Source organism: Bactrocera latifrons, unplaced genomic scaffold (assembly GCF_001853355.1).
Source record: "Bactrocera latifrons isolate USDA-ARS-PBARC rearing strain unplaced genomic scaffold, ASM185335v1 scaffold_3, whole genome shotgun sequence".
Classification (NCBI taxonomy): Eukaryota; Metazoa; Arthropoda; class Insecta; order Diptera; family Tephritidae; genus Bactrocera; species Bactrocera latifrons.
Window position 1 is genome coordinate 4,152,180 of NW_017536629.1, and position 24,599 is coordinate 4,176,778.

The 24,599-nt window shown below is 35.6% G+C and overlaps 1 protein-coding gene across 3 annotated transcripts in view; it reads left to right on the plus strand.

The window, feature by feature from the left end:
• Positions 1-7,898, plus strand: part of LOC108970479 (elongation of very long chain fatty acids protein AAEL008004) — a 40,390-nt gene extending 32,492 nt beyond the window's left edge. For all 3 annotated transcript variants that reach the window (XM_018935897.1, XM_018935899.1, XM_018935898.1), the window contains exons 2-8: positions 1,800-1,933; positions 2,769-2,959; positions 3,052-3,132; positions 3,921-4,083; positions 4,233-4,369; positions 4,435-4,728; positions 7,616-7,898. In XM_018935897.1, coding sequence (XP_018791442.1) covers positions 1,873-1,933; positions 2,769-2,959; positions 3,052-3,132; positions 3,921-4,083; positions 4,233-4,369; positions 4,435-4,728; positions 7,616-7,795 — 1,107 coding nt within the window. In that variant the 5' untranslated portion in view covers positions 1,800-1,872 and the 3' untranslated portion in view covers positions 7,796-7,898. The remainder of the gene's footprint in view (positions 1-1,799; positions 1,934-2,768; positions 2,960-3,051; positions 3,133-3,920; positions 4,084-4,232; positions 4,370-4,434; positions 4,729-7,615) is intronic.
• Positions 7,899-24,599: the final 16,701 nt, after the last annotated feature.

Sequence of the window (24,599 nt, forward strand, 5' to 3'; positions counted from 1 at the left end):
GTAAAAAGTTTTTTGTATTTTAATTAATTAAAATAATTTTCTTTAAAATGTTTATGAAATATTAATTAAACAGGATGGCTGAAAATTTTAAATATGGATAGAATAAATAGTTACATACATAATACTTGCAGCTTATTAATGTCGCTAAACAATATAAAAAATTTAATTAATGGTTACTTTCATCTTCTTTCATTACTTTGCACTTGGAGACATTGCAGCTTATTGATGTTGCTAAACAATGTATCAGCAACCTGTGTCTATCTTCTTGTATATATAAAACTTAATTTACAGTTACTTTTTTGAAATTATTTACACGCGTAAACATTGCATCTTCTTAATGTTGCTAAGCAATGTTTCAGCAACATGTGTCTAGCTTCATGAGTATTTAAAACTTAATTTATAGTTTACCTTTTAAATTTATTTGCATACACTACTTTACACCTATGTACTTTCATGAAGGTTTAATAAAAATGTTGGGGGAATAAAAAAAAGTACAGAATTTAATGGAAATTTTTGCATTGCCAACATCCTGTTTCACGCACTTTGGCTAAATATATTTACATTTTACGCACATTCACTTTTGAAAGCTCGAGAATGTCAGTTACTTAGCGCGCCCGTCATTTTATGTGTAGTATGTATGTATGTGTGAATGTAGATATGTCTACCCGTCTGGCTGGGTGTCTGTCTGTGCACCGTTACAACTGTTGACGTCTCAGCTGACTCAATGTCAAATTAATTGCCAAATCGTTGTTGTAATTGCTAGCGTAACGTTTTGATTACCTGCCAGTTATTGTATGTACATACATATAAATAAATGCAATATCATAAATACGTATTCATGTATCTACATATACTACGATGTATATGTGTGTGTGCTTTGAATTGCAATAACCGAGCGTAACGCGAAATTAATGCACTACAAAGTTACTTGTAATTAATGACACTAATTTTATATCAAAACAAAAACTTACACTCAGCTAACAACAACAACAAAAACACAGTTTTTTTCCTGCTCCCGTTATTATCGCGCTGATTAGTGATGCTACGGTGCTTCGTACCCGCCTTTCAATTAACAAATTAATACAAGCTTCTTTATTGTTTTTGTTGCCGCTGCTTTTGTTGTTTTTGCTTTAGCGCTACTGCTGTAATATTCCGCAATGAGCTGCCAGTAATGTGTGCTTAGGCAGAAATTTCCATCGCGGTGATTGCAAATCAAAAAACACTAAAACAATGCAGCAACAACAACAACAACAAAAATGGGCGCAGGAAAATATTGTGCATTCACGTACGCTTTAGTAGGCATTCAGTGAGCCTCCGCTGCATAATGCGATTAAACCAGTTTAAATTTATCGCCGCTTAGCCATAACAGCAGCAACAATGGCAATAACCGTGCACAATTAACTGTAATCTTTTCTCCATGCGTGTGTGAGTGTGTGCAGCAGCGGCCACCGATAGGGAAACGTCACTGCCGTGGAATATTTTTTAAAATCCTCACGTTGTTGGCATTGAAGAATCTTGTGCCTCATCTACTTCTTGTTGTTGTTGTTCGGAGTTTTTGCACACGCTCATTTGTTCTCATCCTTATCGTTTACGTTTACGGCGTTGCACTTTGTTGCACTGGGGATTTTCCTAAATGTGCCTTTAAAAGAGATTGTTGCCGCGCAGAGTTTACTGTTTTTACTTCCACTCTCATCCCTTCGAAATCGTATTTTTACATCTTTTTGATTATCGGCACTCAGCCGCTAAGAATAAATGTGCATTTTAATAAAAAATAACCTTATTTTTTTATCTCTTTGCAGTTGGCAACTGAGGAATAAATACTAAAGGCTATAAAAATCTACAAATAAAAAGAAAAACAAAGCGCACATCAAAATGGCTGTTATACTACATGAAGTTTACGACTGGTACAGAGATCTCATGGACAATCGAAGTGGTGAGTGATAATTGTAAATAAAAATAGTTCTATTTATTCCTAAACCTTATCGGAAGGAATATGAATATTATTATTATAATTTTTTTTTGTTCCTATAACCCAAAGTTAAAACTATAAAAATTTAAATATTTGTAATAATTATTATTTTCTGAACGACAAATGATTTTGGACGACCTCCACGAAATTTGTCTTGGAATGATCTACGACCCCCATTGTTTGCTCTGTTATGATAATTCACACCCAAAGTTGTATAAAATAATTAAAATAATACGAAAATGTTCGCGATTTACTATTTTTTATACTTTTATTATATAATAAAGTAGCGCTCCTATGTGAAAAAGTAACAATATCACTCACAAAGTTTGACTTCTTCTTGCGATTGCGGAAGCAATCAAGGAATATATGCTTTGGTGTCCACCATATCTGCTCCATGCCTTCTGTGTTTTTGCGTTGAGCTCTTTTCTTATCAGAAAATTAACATTCATAGGAGAGCAAAACCAATTTGCTTATTATTACTTCACTTAAATGAAATTACTGCATGCTTTTCTAACTAAATTTAAATATGCTAGTCTATTTAATTTATGCAAATTGTTTCTTTGATTCGCCATTCTTCGCGCTTCTTATTATTTTGTTGAATTAAATACAATTCCATTATGTTTTCGCCATATTGCGACGTGACAGAAATGCGTTTGTTTCGTACTATATAAGTAGTAAATCCGGTCATTTACTATGTTTTTCACATTTAAATTTTATATTATTTATTTATAGCAATTGATTAGTAATGATTATTTAAATGAGTCAATGGCGGGTTTTCATATTTTAAACGTTTTTACAGATCCACGTGTCAAAGACTGGCCCATGATGTCATCGCCATTCCCCACCTTAGTAGTCTGCGTATTCTATGCCTACTTCAGCAAATCGCTTGCGCCGCGCCTGATGGCGAAGCGAAAAGCATTGGATCTGCGCAAAATACTCGTCTACTATAATCTATTTCAGACAATATTCAGCGCGTGGATTTTCTATGAGGTGAGTTATCGATTCTATTCTCCCAAAACACATATGCACATGAATTTGCAAATAAAAAGCCCCTAATCTAATTTTATATTCTTGCTTTGCAGTACTTAAGAAGCGGCTGGTGGGGTAATTACAGTTTCAAATGTCAGCCCGTTGATTACTCCAATAATCCATTGGCATTGCGCGTAAGTGTGCTTCTTTGATTATATAATATGTACGAAATGCATAGTAGTGTGTGTGTATGTGTGCTTTACAAAAAAAAATTGTTTTTAATGCTACCTTTGGCTGCATCGAAGCTATAAACCCTTCACAAATAAAAAAGTTTTCGATACAAGGACTTTATTTTTATCAGCAAGTTTGTATGGCAATCGCTATAGTTGTTCGATCCAAACAATTCGCTCTGAAATAGTAGCGTTCCCTTAGATAATAATATATGTCAAATTACGGAAAGATATTTCGCCAAATAAAAGAATTTTCCATACGAAAACTTGTTTTTGATCGTTCAGCTATATGATATTGTGGACCGATACCAGTGATTTCGACAAATGAGCAGAGAGAACGGTGAGTGCAAAATTTCAGATCGAAATCTGTAAAACTGCCAGACTAGTTCTCGTATATACAGACGAGAGGACTTAACTAAATCGACAAATCGCGTCACGCTGATACTCTATATACATACTAAATGTACATATGTACATATATACATATGTATTTTACAAACTTGGTAGCAAACTTAAAATATTAGGTTCAGGATTTCAAAACACATACAAACACACATATAAGATCGGTAGATAAGGGTGAAAGTATTGATATTTTTTATATATACAATTATTATTGTAGACTTTGATGCTATTCATACATGCGCTTCATACAAACACACATTTACCGCTGCTTGTAGTACATACATTTACATACATACATATAATTGATCGAATTTATTTTTATTTTTGAATTTTTACATTTTCACTCACAGATGGCACGTACTTGTTGGTGGTATTACATTTCAAAATTCACAGAGTTCTTTGATACGCTATTCTTCATATTGCGCAAGAAAAATGAACACGTATCAACGTTGCATGTCATCCATCATGGCTGCATGCCCTTCTCCGTATGGATGGGCATGAAATTCACGCCAGGTAAAAATCAGCTTTTAACTGCTAGCAGTGCGCGCGCCTTAAACGAAACGCTTTTATTTATATACGAATTGCGAAATTTAATAATTTTTAACAATAACACAGCAATAAATTACTAATTTGAAACCTTCAACTTTTTTCCACTACTCTAGGCGGTCACAGCACATTCTTCGCGCTGCTCAACACCTTCGTGCACATTGTTATGTACTTCTACTATATGATCGCCGCAATGGGTCCCAAATACCAGAAATTCATCTGGTGGAAGAAATACCTAACCACCTTCCAAATGGTAAGCACAATAGATGTTACAAAAATACTTTGTTGCATTTTTAATTAAACACGTGTTTGGTTTAGGTACAATTTGTCGCCATTTTCACCCATCAGTTCCAGTTGCTCTTCAGAGAGTGCGATTATCCAAAAGGCTTTATGGTTTGGATTGGTCTGCACGGCATTATGTTCCTGTTTCTATTCTCTGACTTTTATAAAGCCAAGTACACAAATGCACGCGCCCGTAGCGCGGCGGTGAAAGCCAACAACACAAATGGTTATACCAAATTACCTGCGTCGAATGGCAAATGCATCCCTGTCAGTAATGGTGATTTGTCCAATCATTTGGTAGCGTCCAACAACAATAAGGGTGCTTGCATGGTGAGTACTTGTATTTCTAATATATTTGTGTGGTTATGCTTTTGCAATTTACACTTAGAAGATTTAAAATAAATTTTATGCTACGTTTGTTGCTGTTGTAGTAATATAAAATCGTGTTACATTATGTTCCGACCAAAAATTTATTAACTATTTTAGACAGTTCTCACTGCCGTTGGAGAATTATAAAACAGCAGTTTTTGTCATTAAAAATGCACATCGTGTAATATTTACTAAAAAAAAAGCAATATTTTAATATGCTATTTTGTTATAAAAGCCGGTGTGTTTTAAATATTTTCCATTTAATGGAAAGAATGTACGATTTTTTGGCCTTGAGCATCTATTGACAAGCGAATTCAGCATTGCTTTTAGGTCATTGTTTGTTTACATTTTTTTCTCTTTGTAGTGTCTAAATCAGCTGTTATAATGTAATAAATTTTCTTACAATCAAACAGATGTCGCTAAATTAGAATCGTACAGAAATATTTCGAGTCGGTTAGCTTGAAATCTAAGACGAGATTAACAAGTGTCATTTTTGTTTGGCGAAATATTTTCTAAAACTAGTAGATAAGTGAGATAATTTACTCCACAGTCAAAATTTAGTGACTAATTGCTGGTCGGTTTTCTTATGCTTATGCTAAGGTTGCGTTAGCTCACAACGCTATATCATAAACCTTTTCCTAAGTATGATGGGTCGAAGTGACTGAAAAAGACAATTAGAACTAAAAGCTAGCTTTGAAAAATTTTAGGTTAGGTCGAGCGAGCGTGTTCGAACAAATTAAAAAAATTAAGAGAATGCGCCTCGAAATCTACACATATGTTATCTGCTAGCGTCAATAAAATTGTTTTCTCAAATAAGACCTTAACCTCCAGTGCAGTTCAAGATCGTCAACAAATATTAAGAACTTTTAAGAAAATAGTTTGCACAATAAAAGCAAAGCAAAAATCGTGAATAATGTCAATGCCTTCACATAGCATATACGCATACATTCTTATCACACGCCTTAGATTGTACTTTGTTGTACATTTTCATTTATCAAAAAACGTTTACACACAAGTGTTTCTTTTCTAAGTTCTATTTAATATACACTTAAGCCCCGGCATACGCTTATGTCAATTAGTAATCAAAACAAATTTATAATAATGGCCTACCTTAAGTCAATTACCATGTATGAATGTGCTTTCAGCAATTTCTAAAAGCGCTTCAAATAAATTTGTGCCAAGTGCTTAGGCAAACGCGCCTAATTACAGAACTAAACATCGAGCAGTAAACTAACGCACAGGTGCCAATTTGTTGAGTTATTATCATTTACGTTGCCGCTGTTGTTATTGTTATTGTTTTGCATGTGGAGCTACCGCTGTCCAGTACTTCTCCACTGTAGAAGTTTTAAACTTTAATTCAAGTAAATGTTTGTGCAATGAGTGCAATGTCTAAAGTGTAAGTGTTTAATGTATTGACCGGGACACGTGGTTGACATTCTAGGGTGTTGGCATTTGTTTTTCGAGTCACTAATATCTTCATAATTTGGAAATAAACACTTTTATAGGCTAATATGACGCATGTTGAGGTATAGCAGTGACGTATTTGCAGTAATATATACATATTTACATATTGCATCCTACTTCAGAATTATTTTACAATTGAAGAAAGTATAAGGAACTTAACTTTTCGAAACTTTAATAATTCTTTATTGACGTAGTCACCACTTACGCGTTTATAACCTAACTTTAAGCATTATTCAGACAAGAAAAAACAAAAACACGTTAACTTCGGCTGCACTGACACTACAAAGCCCTCCACGGGTGTTTTTCGCAGAGCATAAAAGGTACAAAAAATTATTTATATTGATGTTGGTTGGGAAGCTTGTATGGCAGATATGTGTTAGTAGTCCGATCAGAACAATCTACTCGGAGTTGGGTTTTTGCCATGGACAATGATCTATGGCGAATTTCGTTAAGATAAAATTTTCAAATAAAAATGTTTTCCATACAAGGACTTGGTTTTGATCGATCAGTTTGTGTGGCAACTATATTTTACAACGATCCGATTTCAATAAATTCTACGTGGATGTAGTGTAGCTTTAGACAATCATCCATGTCGAATTTCGGGAAGATAAACTATCAAATAAAATAGTTTCCGTTCGAGCAGTTTCTATGGCAGCTATATGGTAGAGCCATCCGATTTGAACAGTTTCGTAAAAGATTGTAGCGCAGCTTTGAACAATAAACCATGCCGAATTATGGTAAGATACCTTGTCAAACAAAAAAGTTTTTCATACAAGGGCTTCTTTTTAATCGATCAGTTTGTATATCAGCTACATATATGCTAGAGTGATCAGACTTGAACAATTTCTTCGAAGATTGCAGCGAAGTTTTGGACAATAATCCATGCCGAATTTCGTGAACATATCTTGTCAAATAAAAAATCTTTCCATGCAAGGACTTGATTTTGATTGTTCATTTTGCATGACAACAATATGCTAGAGCGTTCCGATTTGAACAATTTTTTCGGAGATTATAACGTAGTTCTGTACCATAATCTATGCCAAATTTTGATAAGATATCTTGTTAAATACAACAAATGTTTCCCGTACAAGGACTTGATTTTGATTGTACAGTTTGTATGGCAGCTATATGCTAGAGCGATCCGATTTGAACAAATTGTTCAAAGGATGTAGAGTAACCTTAGGCAATAATCTATGCCAAATTTTGTGCAGATATTTTGGCAAATAATTATGGTTTTGATACAAGGACTTTATTTTGGCTATATAGTGTTGTCAAAATCTTACCATCAAGGAAATTATTAATTTTTCTATAATTATTTAAAAAAATTTAAAATGCTATAAATTTTTAAACTAACTGTATACCTCATTTCTTTCTGATTTTACAGCCCGTTATGGACGAGGAAGCTGAGAGCATCAAGCCCAATCATCACTTCACCAATGGCTATAAGAATGGCTACGCTAACGGCCACGCCTTCAAAGAGGGCGATGGTGTGCTATCCACAAACGATGCTATACTCAATCCAGACAGCAGTAGCTCTAGTCTACACCAGCGAAAAGTCAAATAAAGCATAAAGTGTAACAAAAGCAAGCAGAAATAACCAGCAAAGAATAGTTAGGACTTAAGTATATATATATATATTAATAACAAAAAAAAACAAAAAAAAAAAACAAAACACATACACACAAAACAAAATTGATTATTTTTTATATATACATTAATTATATATTTAATAATTTAAATCGAGTAAATATGGAGCTTTTATATATGTATCTGTATATAAATATATATTTAAAAGTTGGAAAAAGGAAACACAAGAATTAATTATAATTAAAATACTATACATTATAGCAGCAACAAAGAAGAATATGTTCTAAGGTCAAGTACATTTGTAAATACATACATACATTTATTTCTAGACCTAATCTAGTATCACCAAGTTGTTCAAACAATTTGCAGTAGATATGTATGTATTTAATGCAAAAGAAACAAAGAAACGATGAACAAAACAAAGCGAAGTGCAGAAAACATATGTTTCATTTAGGCAAAAGCAAAAACAATACAAGAACAAGAAAAAAAATCAAATTAAAGCAACCCATAAATTTTATTTAAGTACATTTATTAGATATAGAAGAGCAACAATTGCGCGCCGCTTTCTTGTAGATTGAGGACGACTAGAAAGAGGAGTAGGGAGGGAAAGTAAAGGCGAAGTCAAACAATTTATTGTTATAAATGTGTAAGCATTCAAATGGTATTTTACATTCTCCACACGGCATAAATTATGCAAAAATATCACATATGTATATACAAATATATATGTACATATATACATATGTCTATGAAGAAACAGAACAGAGCGAATCTTAAAGTTTTACGCAAACTTAGCAACAACAGGGAAATACATAAATAAAGTAATAAAATGGACGTCTACAAAAACTATTGTTAATATTGCTACAACTACAACAACTACCGAATACTATTATTATATGCTACAAAAGCAGCAACTACTATCAAGCGACACTACTACCACCAAAAAAAGTTACAATTAAAATTCTCATTTTTTTGTTTTTTTGTATTAAACTCTACTACTTTATAGTGCAGTTATGCGGGTAAATCACACTATTGCATGCGTGCACCCGACAGCCATAGCGATTGCTGCGCAATTATGGCAAGCCGGCGGTGCGCATGCGCAATGTGCGTTTGTATACATTTACCTACCAATAAAATAGACTTATGTAAATGTATTTATAGCGAGTTAATAATGTAAATTTTTTATATAACCCGTCAAGTAAAAGTTCGAACAGCAACAAAAAAAAAAAAAAATTATGATAATAATAAACGTAATAATAACAAACAACAACAATGTGAAGTACACTGATAGCACAGCATTTTATGTATATGTTGCAAAATTTAAGTCAAAAAAACAAAAAAAAATTAAAATAAAAATCAAATAAGAAAATTATATTTTGTATAAAAACGGGAGAGGTATTCTATTTTGTGGACAAATAAGTAACTAAAGAACAAACTATATTTATAAATATGTATGTACATGCCTATAAATATTTACAAATATCACTACTTAGTTAGCTGCGTCCTATTAAACAATATACTCGTTGTATATATATGTAGGTATATAGATATATACATATATGCATATATATCGTACCCTAAAATGCAAAATAACGTATCTCACTTTTCATAAATCTACAGGCGAAGGAAAACCGTTTAATAAAAACCACTCATTTTGAAATAAAATTTGAGTTCTGGTTATAATATTGGTTATATTTCGGTTATCATTAACTCATAATAAAGCAAAATTTTAGTTAAAAAACAAACACTCATATTGAAACAAAATTTGAGTTTTAGTTACAAAGTGGTTATATTTTGGTTACTCATATTACATACGGTAAAGAGAAATTGAAATAAAACTTGAGTTTTGATTATATTTTGGTTACTATTATCTGACAGAGATTTTCGATTTTGTTTCATGATATCCTGTTTCGCATTTTAAGTGACGATATATGTACATACATATACATATATATATTTATATACTTCAATACATGACAGATAGTGCGTGCGTATGTGTATAGTAAGTGCATAAGTGCGAGCATGTATATATAAATATGTATGTAGTTAGCAAGAATGAAGTTTATATTTGTAGTTAAATTAATGCTTAAGCGCTATTGTTCGTTTATACTTTCTATTTTTACTAAAACATACTGAAAATAATGTAAAAAAAAACTGTTATTTAGCAAGAAATTATATGAAATTATTAACTGTAACTCTTAGTTGTTGTTGCATTTTTTAGCTTTTTAATTCATATGACGTGCGTTAACGGCAGTTTTTTGTTGTTTTAATTTGCAATTTGTATATTACACAAGCACACAAATACATATGTACGTACACTTACGTGTAAGCAATAGTTTATATACATACATATATACATTTATATATACTTTATATATATGATATACTGTATTTTATTTTCCTTTTGCAAGGGTTACTGGTAGTCAAATTTTGTTTGTATAATCGTATATTCTCTTTTCAAAATATGTATGTATAACGCGTTATTTTCATTGAAAAAACAAAAACAACAATGCTCTTTTGAACAACACACACACAAAACCATATATTACATACACATACGGGTAGATATGTATTGCTACGCTTAATTATTATTTGCATACTTTTGTAAGGTTAATGTGCCTAATGTGTCTACTTTATAATGTACTTTTGTAAAGTTACTTAGTGGAATTCTGTTTCTTTGAATAAACTCATGAATCCATACAGAAATCGAAGAGAAATGGCGTTTTATTCCAAAGGGTGCTGCAAGTAGGGGTACTTTTTCCATAGCCTTCTTTTGACAGGTTCACGCGTTCGTGTCAAGCTGTCATGTTATTTATTAGTATTGTTTCGCATTTCAACATGGAACGACTTACGCCTGAACAATGTTTACAAACCGTTCAACTTCATTAGGAACATTTACGTTCTGTGAAGAATGTGCTTCGCGTACTATTCGCAGCACCATCACCCATCTTGAGACCCAGCATTCATTATTGGATAATATTCGACCGAATGGACAACGTACAGCGCGAAGTGAAGAAAACACAGCAGCCGTGGCTCAAAGAAGGCCGTGGAGAGACGATAAGGCGCCGTTCGTAGCAACTTAATCTGACGTATGGAACGACTTTGTGCATTTTACGTCGTGGTCTTAAATTGAAAGCGTACGAAATACAGCTTGTGCAACAACCAAAGCCGCTCGACCTCCTCAAGCGACATCGCTTCTCGTCTTGAAAACAAGAAGATCCGTCATTTTCGAGCCAAATTTTGTCCGGCGATGAGGTCAATTTCTGGCTCAGTGGGTATGTAAATAAGTCAAATTGTCGCATTTGGGACGAAGAGCAACCCGAAGCTATTCAAGAGGTGTCCTTTCATCAAGAACAATGGTGTGGTTCGTGGGACGATAGAATAGTCATGTGACAGTCATCTAATAGAGATTGAAAGTATCGGATTGAGGAATGTCAAATGTATAGGTTTAGCTGGGCTTACAAAGAGGTGGTGAGAGGCATACGAAGACTCGTTGGTATGTCGGGGTGGATGAGATAAGAGTTTAACCTGCTAGAGTATGCAGAACGCGTGGCCAGCGTCGTCACTCTCAATTCTCGCGGCAACTAGATCTCGTCGTCTGCAGTCGGTAGTGGTTTGACTCCAAGTACGACATTCAAATGTTCGATCAGAGACATAACGTTATAGTCCGTAGTGCAGTGTTCTGGCAAGTCTGAAACTTTCTAGGCAGCGTTTCATTGTATCCAGGAGACCATATTGGTGTAGCATAATTATAGGACTTTGTTGCGACTCTATACTTTGGCAATAATCACGGTCGTATGAGAAATGAAGAGCACTGGCTGTCTAGTTTCACGCCTAAAATCTTAATATTATTGACAGTCGGATTTTTAACGCCATCAACTGCAATATTAAGGTCGAGTCTGTATTCCTTCGTCCACCATCTGCTTAATTCTTCTCAATTTAGGATTTTTACCTCGAAGCAGTATGGATGATTGCCGAAAGCTCAGGTAGTTCATAGCCCACCTCTTCAACCCTGGCGGGAGCGTAGATTTTTCGATGTCCTCAAGTATCGTTGTGTGTTTGCCTACGTGAAAGGCTTTAACAGATCCAACGCAAAGAAGATCATGCTCTCGCAAGGTGGTTTGTGGTTGAGGCCATGAACTATATGGGAGTTTTTGTCAACGTAGAAGCTTGGCGTCTGTTCGCCAATGCCAAAATTCCGGCAATTTCGATGTTGAGGATGCAGCACGACAATACCATGATTAATTCTGAAGCGTATTGTGATCAGCTGAACAAATTGAGTCGATTCTCCGTAAGCATAACACCATAACACAGCATAACACGTCAAAATCGACCTTTTCATTGCGAATTGAACGAAATAAATTTTCCGACAGATTATGCTTAGTTAAAAGTATTTTCTCCCTTTTTTCATGCCAAAAATATCAGATTTTCTAAATTTCGCTTCGATGACAGAATTCTTGAACGATAATGGTAATGATATCATTCCTATTTGGGACCCAAAAGCAATATTAATATCATTTTTTACTTTTATTTTTTTTCGGTTTTTTAAATCTCATAATAAATTTCTTCGGAAACCAAAGTACAAGTACGATTAGTCGGAACTTAATTCAGATTGGGGTAGTTCCCCTTCACGGTGCAGTGTATTGGTTGCTATAAAGAGCAACCATACATAGATACAAAGATTAAAACTAAAAATGCAACCAAGCGAAACATAAATATACATGTCATATAAAGGGTGATCCAAGTGGATGAACTTTTTTCAATAGCTTTTTGTTGATCACTAGTAAGTCGTGTCAAGCTATGATTTTATCTTTGTTCGGTATTGTTTGGAACGTCATCATGAAAAGGTTTAAGCCCAAACGACATCACTTCGTTCTATGGGCCCTTGAAAAGTTTCAAAAGGATCCGACATTTTCGAAATTCATTTAGGAAATCGAACAACTTGAAGAGATTTAAAAGCTGCCATTTCATGCAGAAAAAAAAAACGGTTTGGTTTGGTTTGTAGGCCGGTGGAATCATCGGTCCATATTTTTTAAAAAATAATGACGGTGAGAACGTAACCGTCAATGGCGAACGTTATGGATCGTGGCGATATTTGGTTTCAACAAGACGACGCCACTTCCCACACATCGCATCAATCAATGGATTTATTGAGAGAACACTACGGTGAGCAGATAATTTCATATTTTTGGTAGGCCGATTGGTCACCAAAATCGTGTCATATCATACCGTTAGACTTTTTCCTGTGGAATATGTAAAGTCTAAAGACTATGGAGATAATCCCGCTTCAATTTTGGTCTTGAAGCAAAACATCACGCGTGATATTCACCGCTGACCACTCGAAATTCTCAAACAAGTTCTCCAAAATTGGACTCAATTAATGAACCGTATAAGATGTAGTTGGGGCCAACAATTGTCCGAGATAATCTTCAAAAAAAAAAAAAAATAAATAAATAAATAAATATTAAATAATGCTCTTTCAAATAATAATAAACCTTTCCCAATAAATTTAAAGTTTTTCTTTAAAGTAGTAAAAAACCTCGAAATGGATCACCCTTTACACGTTTTATATGTCTAAGCAATATCACGTAACTGAAATAAGGCGGGACTGTGTTTTGTATGTCCGGCATTTGATATACTGGTTCCGGCAGTCGAAGTGTAACCAATTTCAGACCGTTAGCGCAGCTGTCGCACTGGAATCAGCTGTTTATAAATTTGCTGAATGACATTTCGGATTATCGTTCAGACGCGTACAAAGTGGTTTGCCAAAAGTGAACGCAAAAAAAGTGGTCAGCGATGGAGTTCAAACGTAATAGTGTGATTGCTTTATATTTAGCTGGAAAATCACAGCCAGCAATTGTTCGTGAGCTCAAACACCTTAATGTGATTAAAGTTTTTGTTTATCGCACCCTCACTCGTTACAATGATACGCAAAACGCCATGGAGGTGGTCATAAAAACACTGCAACGTCGCGTGAGATGGTTCGGAAAGTGAAGAAGCGACTTGAGTGAAATCCACGACGAAGTGCCAATTAAATGGCTAAAGAACTGAAAATATCCGACCGCATCATCCGACCCATATTAAAAAATGAGCTCAAGGTCAAGCCTTACAACTTCCAAAAGGCCCATGATCTCACACCGAAGCAGCAACAAGTAAGACTTGAGAGAGCGAAGCAGATGCGAATCCAATGGATTAATCTCTTTGAGTCATTTTGAAGAGCAAGGTCCGAATTATAAAATAAACCAGTCTCGATATGCTGAAGAAAGCCATTGTCCGTGAGTGTGCCAATATGCCGGCAAGTCACATAAGGGCAGCTTGCGATTCGTTTTTTGATGCAGAAGGTGATCATATCGAGCAAAAGTGATTTGGTCCTGAATTTATGATTATTTTCACACATTTTGTACTTTAAAATAAATATAAATAATTTTCCAAGCTGAATGAATGGCTTTTTTAATTCATGTCATAGGGAAATCAAGCATAAATTCCTCCTATTGTTATTATAGCAAATATTTGAACTTTGTCTAGAGGGTGAGTGCTTTAGGTCTTGTCGGGATATTTTAGTGACATCTGATATCTGATGGGTAGCTTTTAAGAACTTAAGTTGATTAGACCTCTGTTAGTTCGATACGTGCATATTAGCAGATATGGTTTTACCACTGTAATACCAAAATCTGGTTGAATTGGTGAGCTATCTCCTTCTTTCATTACTTTACGAAAATTTGAGTTACTTGGCACTAACTAGCCCTATTTTCCAATCGTAATTATTTTTATTATAATCCCAATATTTTGAACAATCACTCTTGCTCGTGCTGTATACACGTGGTTTAAAGAGTGAAATTGTATTATTATTTATTTTCCAAACGCAAATATTAGTGGTTTGTATTTATATAGTCTATAGTATGGACAATTCAGGTGGTGTGCGTTCGACTCTGAGGCTATCAATTAATAAGCGTAGGAAGAGTACTTTCCCGCCTGTGTCTTTATTAAAATGATAGGTAAAGATCGAATTTAGTATTTCATCCCCAAAACCACCCCAAAGATAATTTAAGCATTGGAGTGGATGTTTCAATAAATTCCAATACGATAAGAATGATGAGCTTAATAGACGAGAAAGTTTTGAGGTATGTTCTTTGATTTAGAGAATTCTCAGATTTTTATGAATATTTGTAAGAACACAAGATCTATCTGACTTTTGGTAAACATCGATCCCATATCCTTCTGCAGTTAATGAGTCAACAGCTTTTTGTGCTGCCGAAAATTTGCAATTTTTGTTGGTTTTTTTTTTTTTCTTGTAAAAAGGTGGATCGGAAGATGGAGGAATGTAAAAGAGGTTAACAATTTTTTATCTAATCGTCCCCAGTTATTTTTATCAAGCGAAACTCGCCGTTTTGCTATAGGTGGCGTCAGCATTGCAAATCGGTAGATAAATACCATGAGAAACTGTACATAGCCAGCTGAGGCATCTGTCAACAGCTCTACCAAATTTCTTTCGTTTCTAGTTACTTTGTTTTGTTCGTACGTGAAAATGGCGAAATTCTAGCTAAGTAATGGTCATTTGCGTGAAGAGTTGCCTTTTGGATTTTCTGATTGACAGTATAAACTTATGGTGAACACTGTATTAGGTTAAGAACGTGTCGGGAATGGTTTTATAAATCAAAATTGGCGAATATGACATGGAAGGCAAGGAAGACAAGGAACGTTTGAAGCGACTAAGAACTGTTGCATTGAATCGGAGTGCTGAAAGAAAAACACTTGCAATACTCGGAGAGGCATGACAAGTTAATACTTCTATAAGACAACGCTGGGTACCTGTTTCGATGATCACGAAAACATACGTAGAAACTTTGAACAATTGTATCGATTCATCGATCACGTTAAAAGACAAACAATTTTTTTGGCCATCAATTCAGAAGCTACCACAAAGATGGGATGAAGTTATGACCAGCGAGGAAAAATATTTTGAAGAATGAGCATGACAATCGAAAAATTTGAGCACTGGAGTCCAAATGACGCTATTATGGACTAAAATATTAACAAATGTGTAAAAAAAAAAAAATTGTCTAATGAGGTTGATCAAGTTAGCTTTTTTCTAAAAATACTAACACTTTATAAATTCGAATTTTCCCATTGGTATCTGATAATGGAATGTCGCTATATCTGAACTTGGTATTCCCGAACAGGTAATACGGTTTTATAAGCTGACGTTGAGCAACAATAAAAGTTTCATGAGCATCGGGAAGGACCTCTCCGAGCCGTTTGATACCAAGCGAGGTTTCAGATCAAGAGACTCCCTGTCGTGTGATTTCTTCAATCTTCGAGCTGCAAATACGAATAGAGAAAGTACAATCTTCTATAAGAGTGTACAGCTGTTGGCGTACGCCGATGATATTGATATTATTAGCCACAAAATCGCGTGGTTAGTTCTTCTTTTGCCAGAATGGATAGGGAAGTGAGGCAAATGGGTCTGGTAGTGAATGGGGGCAAGACGAAATATATTATGTCATCAAACAAACAGTCATCGCACTCGCGTTTTAGCTTTCGCGTCACTGTTGACAGTCATAACTTCGAAGTCGAAGACATTTCGTCTATCTTGGAAAATATTTTAATACCAACAATAATATAAGCCTTGAAATTCCACTTAGAATCACTCTTACCAACAGTTGCTACTTTGGACTGCGTAGGCAATTGAAAGGAAAGTCTCGACGAACAAAGACCAAACTCAATTTATTGAAAAGATTTATTGCCCAAGAAGACGATGTTTCTTCGAGGTATTGCCTCTTGTCACATGTCAACCAAAACTTTGGCAAAACCGCACAAACTCAATTTCGAAATACATCCCCATCCCTCGTATTCTTCGAATGCGGTTTCTATACGTCCTCTAATGACTTTTTTCCAACCTTAGATCTTGAGGGAATGTGCGCTAGTAAGAATTAACGAAGAGGTGTTCTACAAGACTATATTGAAACCAAAATCAAATCGTTCTACAGAAGTGATATCGAAAAGTTCAAGGTTCACTATAAACGGTGTCTCTACGTACTCAATAGCAAGTGTTGGAATATGCAACCAAGTTTTGAAATTCAAAAAAGCGTCTTTTTCTTCAAAATGATATGAACTTTCAGCCTGCTTGCTTTAACAATTGGCAAATAAGTTGGAATAGGTGAAGCTCATTAAGCGTTCAAAGTTAAGAGTTCTCGAAACAATTCTAACAATACTTCTGCGAGCGGACAGTAACCAGCAAAGTGGCTCCTCAAAATATAGGACACTGCGCTGCAACGGCTCGAGCTGTGTGATTTTCGCAAGTTTGTAGGCTTGTGTGTGTGTGTGTGTGTATTTAGCACTTGAGAAAATTTGCGCAAGCGTAGCAAGCAATTAGTTGACTGGCAGTTAAATTGAATTGACTTTTTGTAGAATTCCACTAAATGAATTGGCAATTTTAGTAGAAGATATTAATGGAAATTGTGCGTTGACAGCAAAGTTCTAAGTCATGATTACTATTATTTTTGCGATGCTTGTGTTGTTATTTTACGAGACTAGTTTCGACATAAACACACTTCAAATAAATGCATTCTTCGCAATTTTTTTTTTTTTCCCAATCATCGTATTTACTCGGCTCAATTGTGTAAGCAAATACAAATATTGCCATCGTAAAGTTACTGTAATGATTGGTTGAAAGCTGTTGTGGCAGGTGCGGGCGGGACAACATGTGTACACACAGCCAAACACACAATCAAGGTGACCCACAAGGGGCAGCCAATCGGAACCGAAAAGTGGACAATTTTATGATTGTGCTAACGCCTACGCCAAAGAGTTGAGTGTGCTCACACCATCCAGTGGAATCATACGAGCAAACACATACACTAACAAACATACATATATGAATACATATGTACTTATATGCATTTACATAAGTATGTAGTTACAAATTTATGTATGAAGATACAACAAAGTAAACACAAACTAATGTAAAAAGGCAGTGGCATATGAAATCATTTCACGCTACTTAGAAATCTGACAAATATTTATTAGCTGCTGCATCCGTACACACGTACATATATACATATATAACTGTTTAATCGATAACAAGTTTGTTGGTTATACAATGCTATCGACAGGAGAGAGCCAATTAAAGTCGGCAAATACCAAATATCTGTGCATTAATGTTTACGTAAGTGTTCATAAAGTTTATTAATGTTGAATTCAATTGTTGTTGTTATCTTTTTTCCGTTTTTTATAAAGGGTGATTGATTTCAACTTTTCATTAGGGGCGCTTTTTACGTGGCGGGTTCCAAACCACAACGCACAGTTCTGAGGAGAGATGGTTCGCTTTCTCACTTTACCTCGCGTTCAAAGGGTTGTTCTTTGGCTTGCGATCTGCTTGAGCCATATGTAAAAGAATCGTGTCCGGCCAATCCTAAGTAGAAATCAGAGAACTTTCCTCAATTCCGTGAACTTCTACACATGACTCCATACTCCATCAAAGAAAACAGCAGTCGCACTCGCGATTGGGCTACAACGTCACTATTGACAGTTATACATTCAAATTTGTAGATAATTTCGTCTATCTGGAACGATCATTAACAGTTGTAGCAACGTCAGCCTCGAAATGTAACGCAGAATAACTCTTGCCAACAGATGCTACTTCGGACTGAGTAGGTAATTGAGAGAAGTCACTCTTTATTCCCGTCCTGCTATATGGTGAAAATTCATCGACGATCTGATCTGTCGACATTACGAGTTTTCGAGAGAAAGGTTCTGCGGAAGATTTATGGTTCTTTCGCCATGGCCAGCGAATAACGTATATATATATATCGGTATGAGATATTCGACGAAATTGACATAGCTTGTTAGATCATAACATCCGTAGGGATGAAACAGTCCAGCTCTGATAGTACTCGACGCGCTAACCACCGGCGTAAGTAGAGGACATCATTGAAATCATTTCTGAAGAAATTTGGACCGGAGATTCCACCGACTCTGGATAAAAATACAGCTCTATTCAGGTTGCCTTTGTACCAAAAGCGGTTGTTTACATACCCATTGAGCCAGAAATGAGCCGCATCGCTGAACAAAATTTAGCTCGAAAACTTCGGATCTCCTTGGAACTTTTCAAGAGCACATAGAGCTAGGCGATATATCTTGGGCTGCGCACAAGCTGCGTTTTGTACGCTTTCAATTTAAGTAATCCACGTAAAATGCACCAAATTGTTCCATACGTCAATCCGAATCGACTCTGCACAGTCTTCGTGTACACTCTCAGCTATGCAAGTAGCGAAGCGCATGAAACAAATACAGAACGTGAATTTTCGTAATAAAGTTGAACGATTTGTAAACGTTGTGCGGACATAAGTCTTTCCGTGATGAAATGCCAGACATGGAAGACTGAACCAAAATGACAAAACATGATCTTTCAAAAAACCGGCTATTAAACGTACCTCTACTTGGATCACCCGTTATTTGCGTAAGTGTCCATAAAATTTATTAATGTTTCATTCTTTTGTTTTTGTTGTTTTTGTTGTCTTTGTTCCGTTCTTTATATTTTTACATTAACAAATGTGATTTGATATTTTGTGATTTACATATATACATTATATGTGCAGCTGTAAGACGGACTAATTGCAATTGCTTACTCCGGCAGTTACATTTAATGACTGTAATTAAATTAAATTCTGCCACTTAACTATTAGCACTTGCGTCAACTAAGATGGTATATACAACTGTTTGTATACTAAAGCCGGCTTTAAATCGCGGAAATTTATTGCTACTGGCATCTAAATAAAGTGGCTTTGGATCGGCTAAAGCTCGAGCAGAGGTTCGAGAAAAAATTATTAACATACACCCTTCCTTGCTAATTTCAAAACCGGTTTGGATTGAAGATAAAGCCGTCGCGCCATACTGGCTGGGTCGCCTTAAAAATTATAATGAGTTACGACCTCCTATATATTTCTTTTCAATATGGTAGAAGTTCCTTCATTCTGAGTATTCGTATAGCTTCTACTTCCCTTAATAGAAGACCAAGATATTGACAATTTTCAGTTGCCTCAAAGTCGACTGTACTTGTATCTGATGAAAATGAAGTCTATAAAACTATACGGATGCGCAAAACAAAAGAATATGCACTAATATCTCTCATCTTTTGAGTAAGAGTCGATATATTAGATGAATTTGGTTTAAAAACAGCATAACAAATTGATCGATAATTTATCGTCAAGCCAATCAATCGAGTTTACCAAAACAGATTTTCGGTACCATGCATTATTACAAACCGATTTGCTTTAGCTCGCCTTAAAAATAACTCCACTTACTCCAAAACGGTCTTTCAACCAGCTAATGAAAGCCGATCTTTTAAAGCTTGCGTGGGATTAAAATCGTTGATAGCAAGAATCATCAATTATTACAATTAAGAGAAGGTTTCAAGACCGGAGCTCACCAGAGGTGATATAGTTACTAATGCTCAGATCATACTGAAATTAATGGAGGGAACACTTTTGCAACCTGCTGAATGCCAGTGAAAACATAAAACCAGAAGATGGTGAACCTGATTCTCCAATTCAGTCAGGAATCAAGTTTAGAGAAGAGTTAAAAAGAAACTGTTATAACCCTCCACACGTCAGGTTAACTGAGATATAAGCTTACCCAAAAAGAGGTTCACAATCGAACTGATTATGATCTGAAAAGCCAGAAAAAGAATTTCAGTAAAGATTTTACAGGGTTTTTTTCGGAAAGTAATAGCACTATGCCGATTTAAAAAATTTACTTAACCAATAGTTACAATCCTTCAAAAACTTTCAAAATAGGCTCCTTCTGCGTCGATGTAGCGCTGCCAGCATGATATCCAAGCATTGAGGGTGTCACGGAAGACATTCTCCAGAACAGCTTTGAGAGCCGAAGTGCATGCTACTTTTATCCCCTCTGACGACTTTTCAGGCAAGGAAACAAAAAATTCCGGGGGCCACATCTGGGCTGTAGGGCGGCTGCGGAAGCGTTGTGATCGCGGCCTTGGTTAGATAACTGTTCACAATAAAGGCGGTATGAATCGGCGCGTTATCGTGGTGCAACTTCCAATCGACTGCAATATCTTGTCGGACCCGATTGACCCTTCGTTTGAGTCTCTTGAGGACTTCCACGTAAAACTTGGCGTTGACGGTTTGTCTAGGAGGCCAACGCCCTCTACCCAATTCAGTCGGTGCGCGCACGCTCCGAAGTACTGTCGCCCCGTATGTGCCGAAAAAGCGCATTGTAACCTATCGCTAACTCATCTGGATGTCTAAAGGTGTGGGGTAAAGTGTTCTAGTCGTGATTTAAAAAATGCAAGAAAATCAAGAAGATAGTGATGAGATATTTCGAGGAAAAGCATAACATTGTTGAAGTCTAAAATTTTGCGTACTTTCTTGCGATATACATGCGGCCAGAAGAATCTTGCGAATGCACAGTTGCCGATAGTTACCCAGCACTCAAGCCCCACCAAACGCTGCCTAATTTTTAAACTTTTGTAGCACCTAAAAATTATATTTAAGCATGATTGCGAACCAACTTTTTAACACTTACTGTGACTAATGGAATAAATAATTTGACAAGAATGTATTTTTAAGTCAAAATTTAAATGCCTCTAAACATGTCCAATAACATTTTTATGGTTAATCATTGAGTTTACTATTCAAATGTCATGTAGGCATTCACATATAAACTTTCCTTAACAATTACTCGACGTAATGGTAAATGACGTCAGTGAATGACTTCAAAGTAAACTTAATAACGGTTGTTATGAAAAATGCATTAATGTTGTTAAATGTCAATTAAAGGTCAATATTTTGATCAATTACAAGTTAATAGAGTTAACACGTCAATGTATAATTTTCATAGCAATATAAAAAATATTAATTATACGCAGTAAATAATAATAAAATATTCAAATAATAACCCTTTTAAATAGAACAAAACTTGTTTTGTTGCAGATTAATACAAATAAATTGTTAATAACTTATTTTATACACCAGATCTTTAAAGCAGTTTTACAAAGTAGTTAGGTTAAATTTCACCGGCTGGTTGTCACGCCATACATGTAATATATAGATCCATAAAGAGTAATGTCAAATGGAGGTTCATTATTAAAACGAGCTGAAGTTTACGTCGTGTAGAAGGCCGACGCTTTTTGCAAAGCTTAAAATACACTTGATATATAGTTCTGATACTTTATCCAGTCTCTTGAACTGCAAAGTTCCTAGATATCTAAGCCGAGTTCTAGATAAGGCCGGACACAAGCACAGAAAGTATACATCCTCTCTCTCATTTCAACTTCGTTGCACTTACTACATGTGTCATTATTAATAACCCTAAAATACTCGAATCTGACGCCAGTCTGCAGTCTTTTCGAGACCATGTAAGTAAGAAGTAGGAGGGAAACCACGCTCCGCTGCCTGCATGCCCTTAAGGCATTCCACCACAACCTGATCCGTCTGTAAGCCCTTTCTGAAATTTCACTGTGTATCGTTTTTAACAAATTGCGTATTTCTGAGCTGGTTCGGTAGTCAAGGGGTTGGCCACTTTGGCAATATAACCAGCTCTTTCTTTTCCCGGAACACTCTTGTGGCCTTGAGTCCAATATATATGAGTATGCAGTAACTTTCCGTTAGACACTCCTGGTGAATCTTGGTTGCTCTAAGGACATTCTCTGACATAATGCGATATGAGATTATTGATTTAAAGGCCGTTGGTCATTCCTTCAGTTGTTAACTGTCCCAGCAGCTTTCCTGCCCGCAAAGTCTTCTGCCTGACGATTATTAGAAATATTCCAGCAGCTTAAAAAGAAATCGGTTTAATATCGAATTGTTACTGGTGATAAAAAGTAGATTCATTACGATAACCCTAAGTGCAAAAATTCTATATGAATCTTGGCCAATCAGCTAAATTAATGGCAAAGCCGAATTTCCATGCCACCAAGATTCTCTGTATTTAATAGGATCAGAACTCTTCTTCTTCTTTCCGCCTTCAGCAGTACCTCTGTTGAACAGACGCTGCTGTTAGATTTTAACGAAAGCTTAAACCGAATATGTCGGAGTAGCTTCGCTGAAGCTTCACCTCTTTGTTAACCGCGACCTCAGGCTCCACAGGGGTTGGCTACCATATCTTCCACAAAGGTTACTCACGTTTGCTGGGTGCGCGGCGAGGACACAAGAGTAGGAATTGGGTATAGCCCTACAACTGTATCTGCTTATCCAAAAACATAACTGTAATCCATTACATCCCTGTAAGGTCAGAACTTCTATGAACTTCTAAAACGGATAAAACCATTAATGGAAACGACACCGACAATGACTCATTACACTGAAGTGAGCGATTGCCGAAAAACGTCCGATTAACGACCAGACGAGGCCAAAGTTTTCCTTTTTGTTAAATAAATTGCCTTCTTCCCCGCTTATTTTTGGCGGTGATATTATCAACCGATTCATTCCGCATACTGCGAGGCCTTTTTAAATACCCATTTCAAAATTTCATGATGAATCATTTGCTCCAAGAGGTTCAGTGGGAAAAACTTCAAACTTCTAGTTCATTTAAAAGCTCAATTTGGTCTAGGTTCCACAAAGTTTATTTAACAGTTGGGCACGACTCAACAATGATGGAAATAGGATATACGAAAAGTCCATCAATTTACTCTTTGTGGAGAACATGCGACAAAAAAATATATAAGTTTGTAACGTCATGAACTCAAATACGGAAAGGCTTCGATCGTAGTGTATAACAGTCATGCCTCTATCATTCTTGGGATTGTATATATTATTGTATGTATTTGTAATTTAATGTAAATAAATTAACAAATTTTAGAGCAAACGCCCACTTTATGCTTAAATACTGCTCGAGACAAATTTACCCAAAATAAAGTTAAGTCACTTCGTAGATTTATATTCGCGTGACAATGTCAACGTCGCAATTAACTATTTTTGGAAAACGTTCGGAAACTAACATCACTTTCATTAACATATTTGCTCAAACCTGAAATAGGTTTTATATTCCAAATAACTAAGGTACTCAGTGTAACTTACTGAGCTTTATTGTTGTTATAGACTTTCTTTGCTAGCATGTTGGCCATGACCGATAGACTATCTTTTGCATATGACCCATTATATTTTCAATTTATTTTTGTTTACACCATAATTACATTTAAATTTCGCATCAAGGTTGTGTCGAAATTGCCAAATTATCCGTCATTTATATGCACGATTGATGGTCACCAAGCTCCGAGTTAGCTCTCATCCACTCTCACTATGTTTTACTGTTGTTTTGATTCTCTCTCACTGAAGAGCAAATCCGGTGGCGAATACAAATTCGGTTGACGGTGAACAGGCTACGCGTGACCTTGCTAGGGGCCCACGTAAGTTTTACCGGCACGTGTTCGCACACAGTTGCTTTTAGGTCTTTGTTTTGCAATAACATACGCTCAAAATAGTCCGGTTTCGAAATGGGCATTGCAATTAATCTTATTTGGTTAGTCCAAATGTTGATGATGTTTACAAGATTTGTTTAATTAAATATCTTTTGTTGTTATCTTCATTAAATATGTATTAGTGACTTTTAAATTTCTAAATAAATTTGAGTTAAACTTTGGGGCGATTGACCCCATGGAGGAATAAAATTTGTAGTATTATAACTTGTAATTGTGTGGTGATTAAGCAAAGCCTGCTGACGGTATTGAGAAGGTTGAGTTCAATAGTAGGTTTGTAAGTCCGCCAAAAGTTTCGGATATAGGTTTTTTGGTAAATGGAGAAATGCGATGCTTGTCGGCTCAA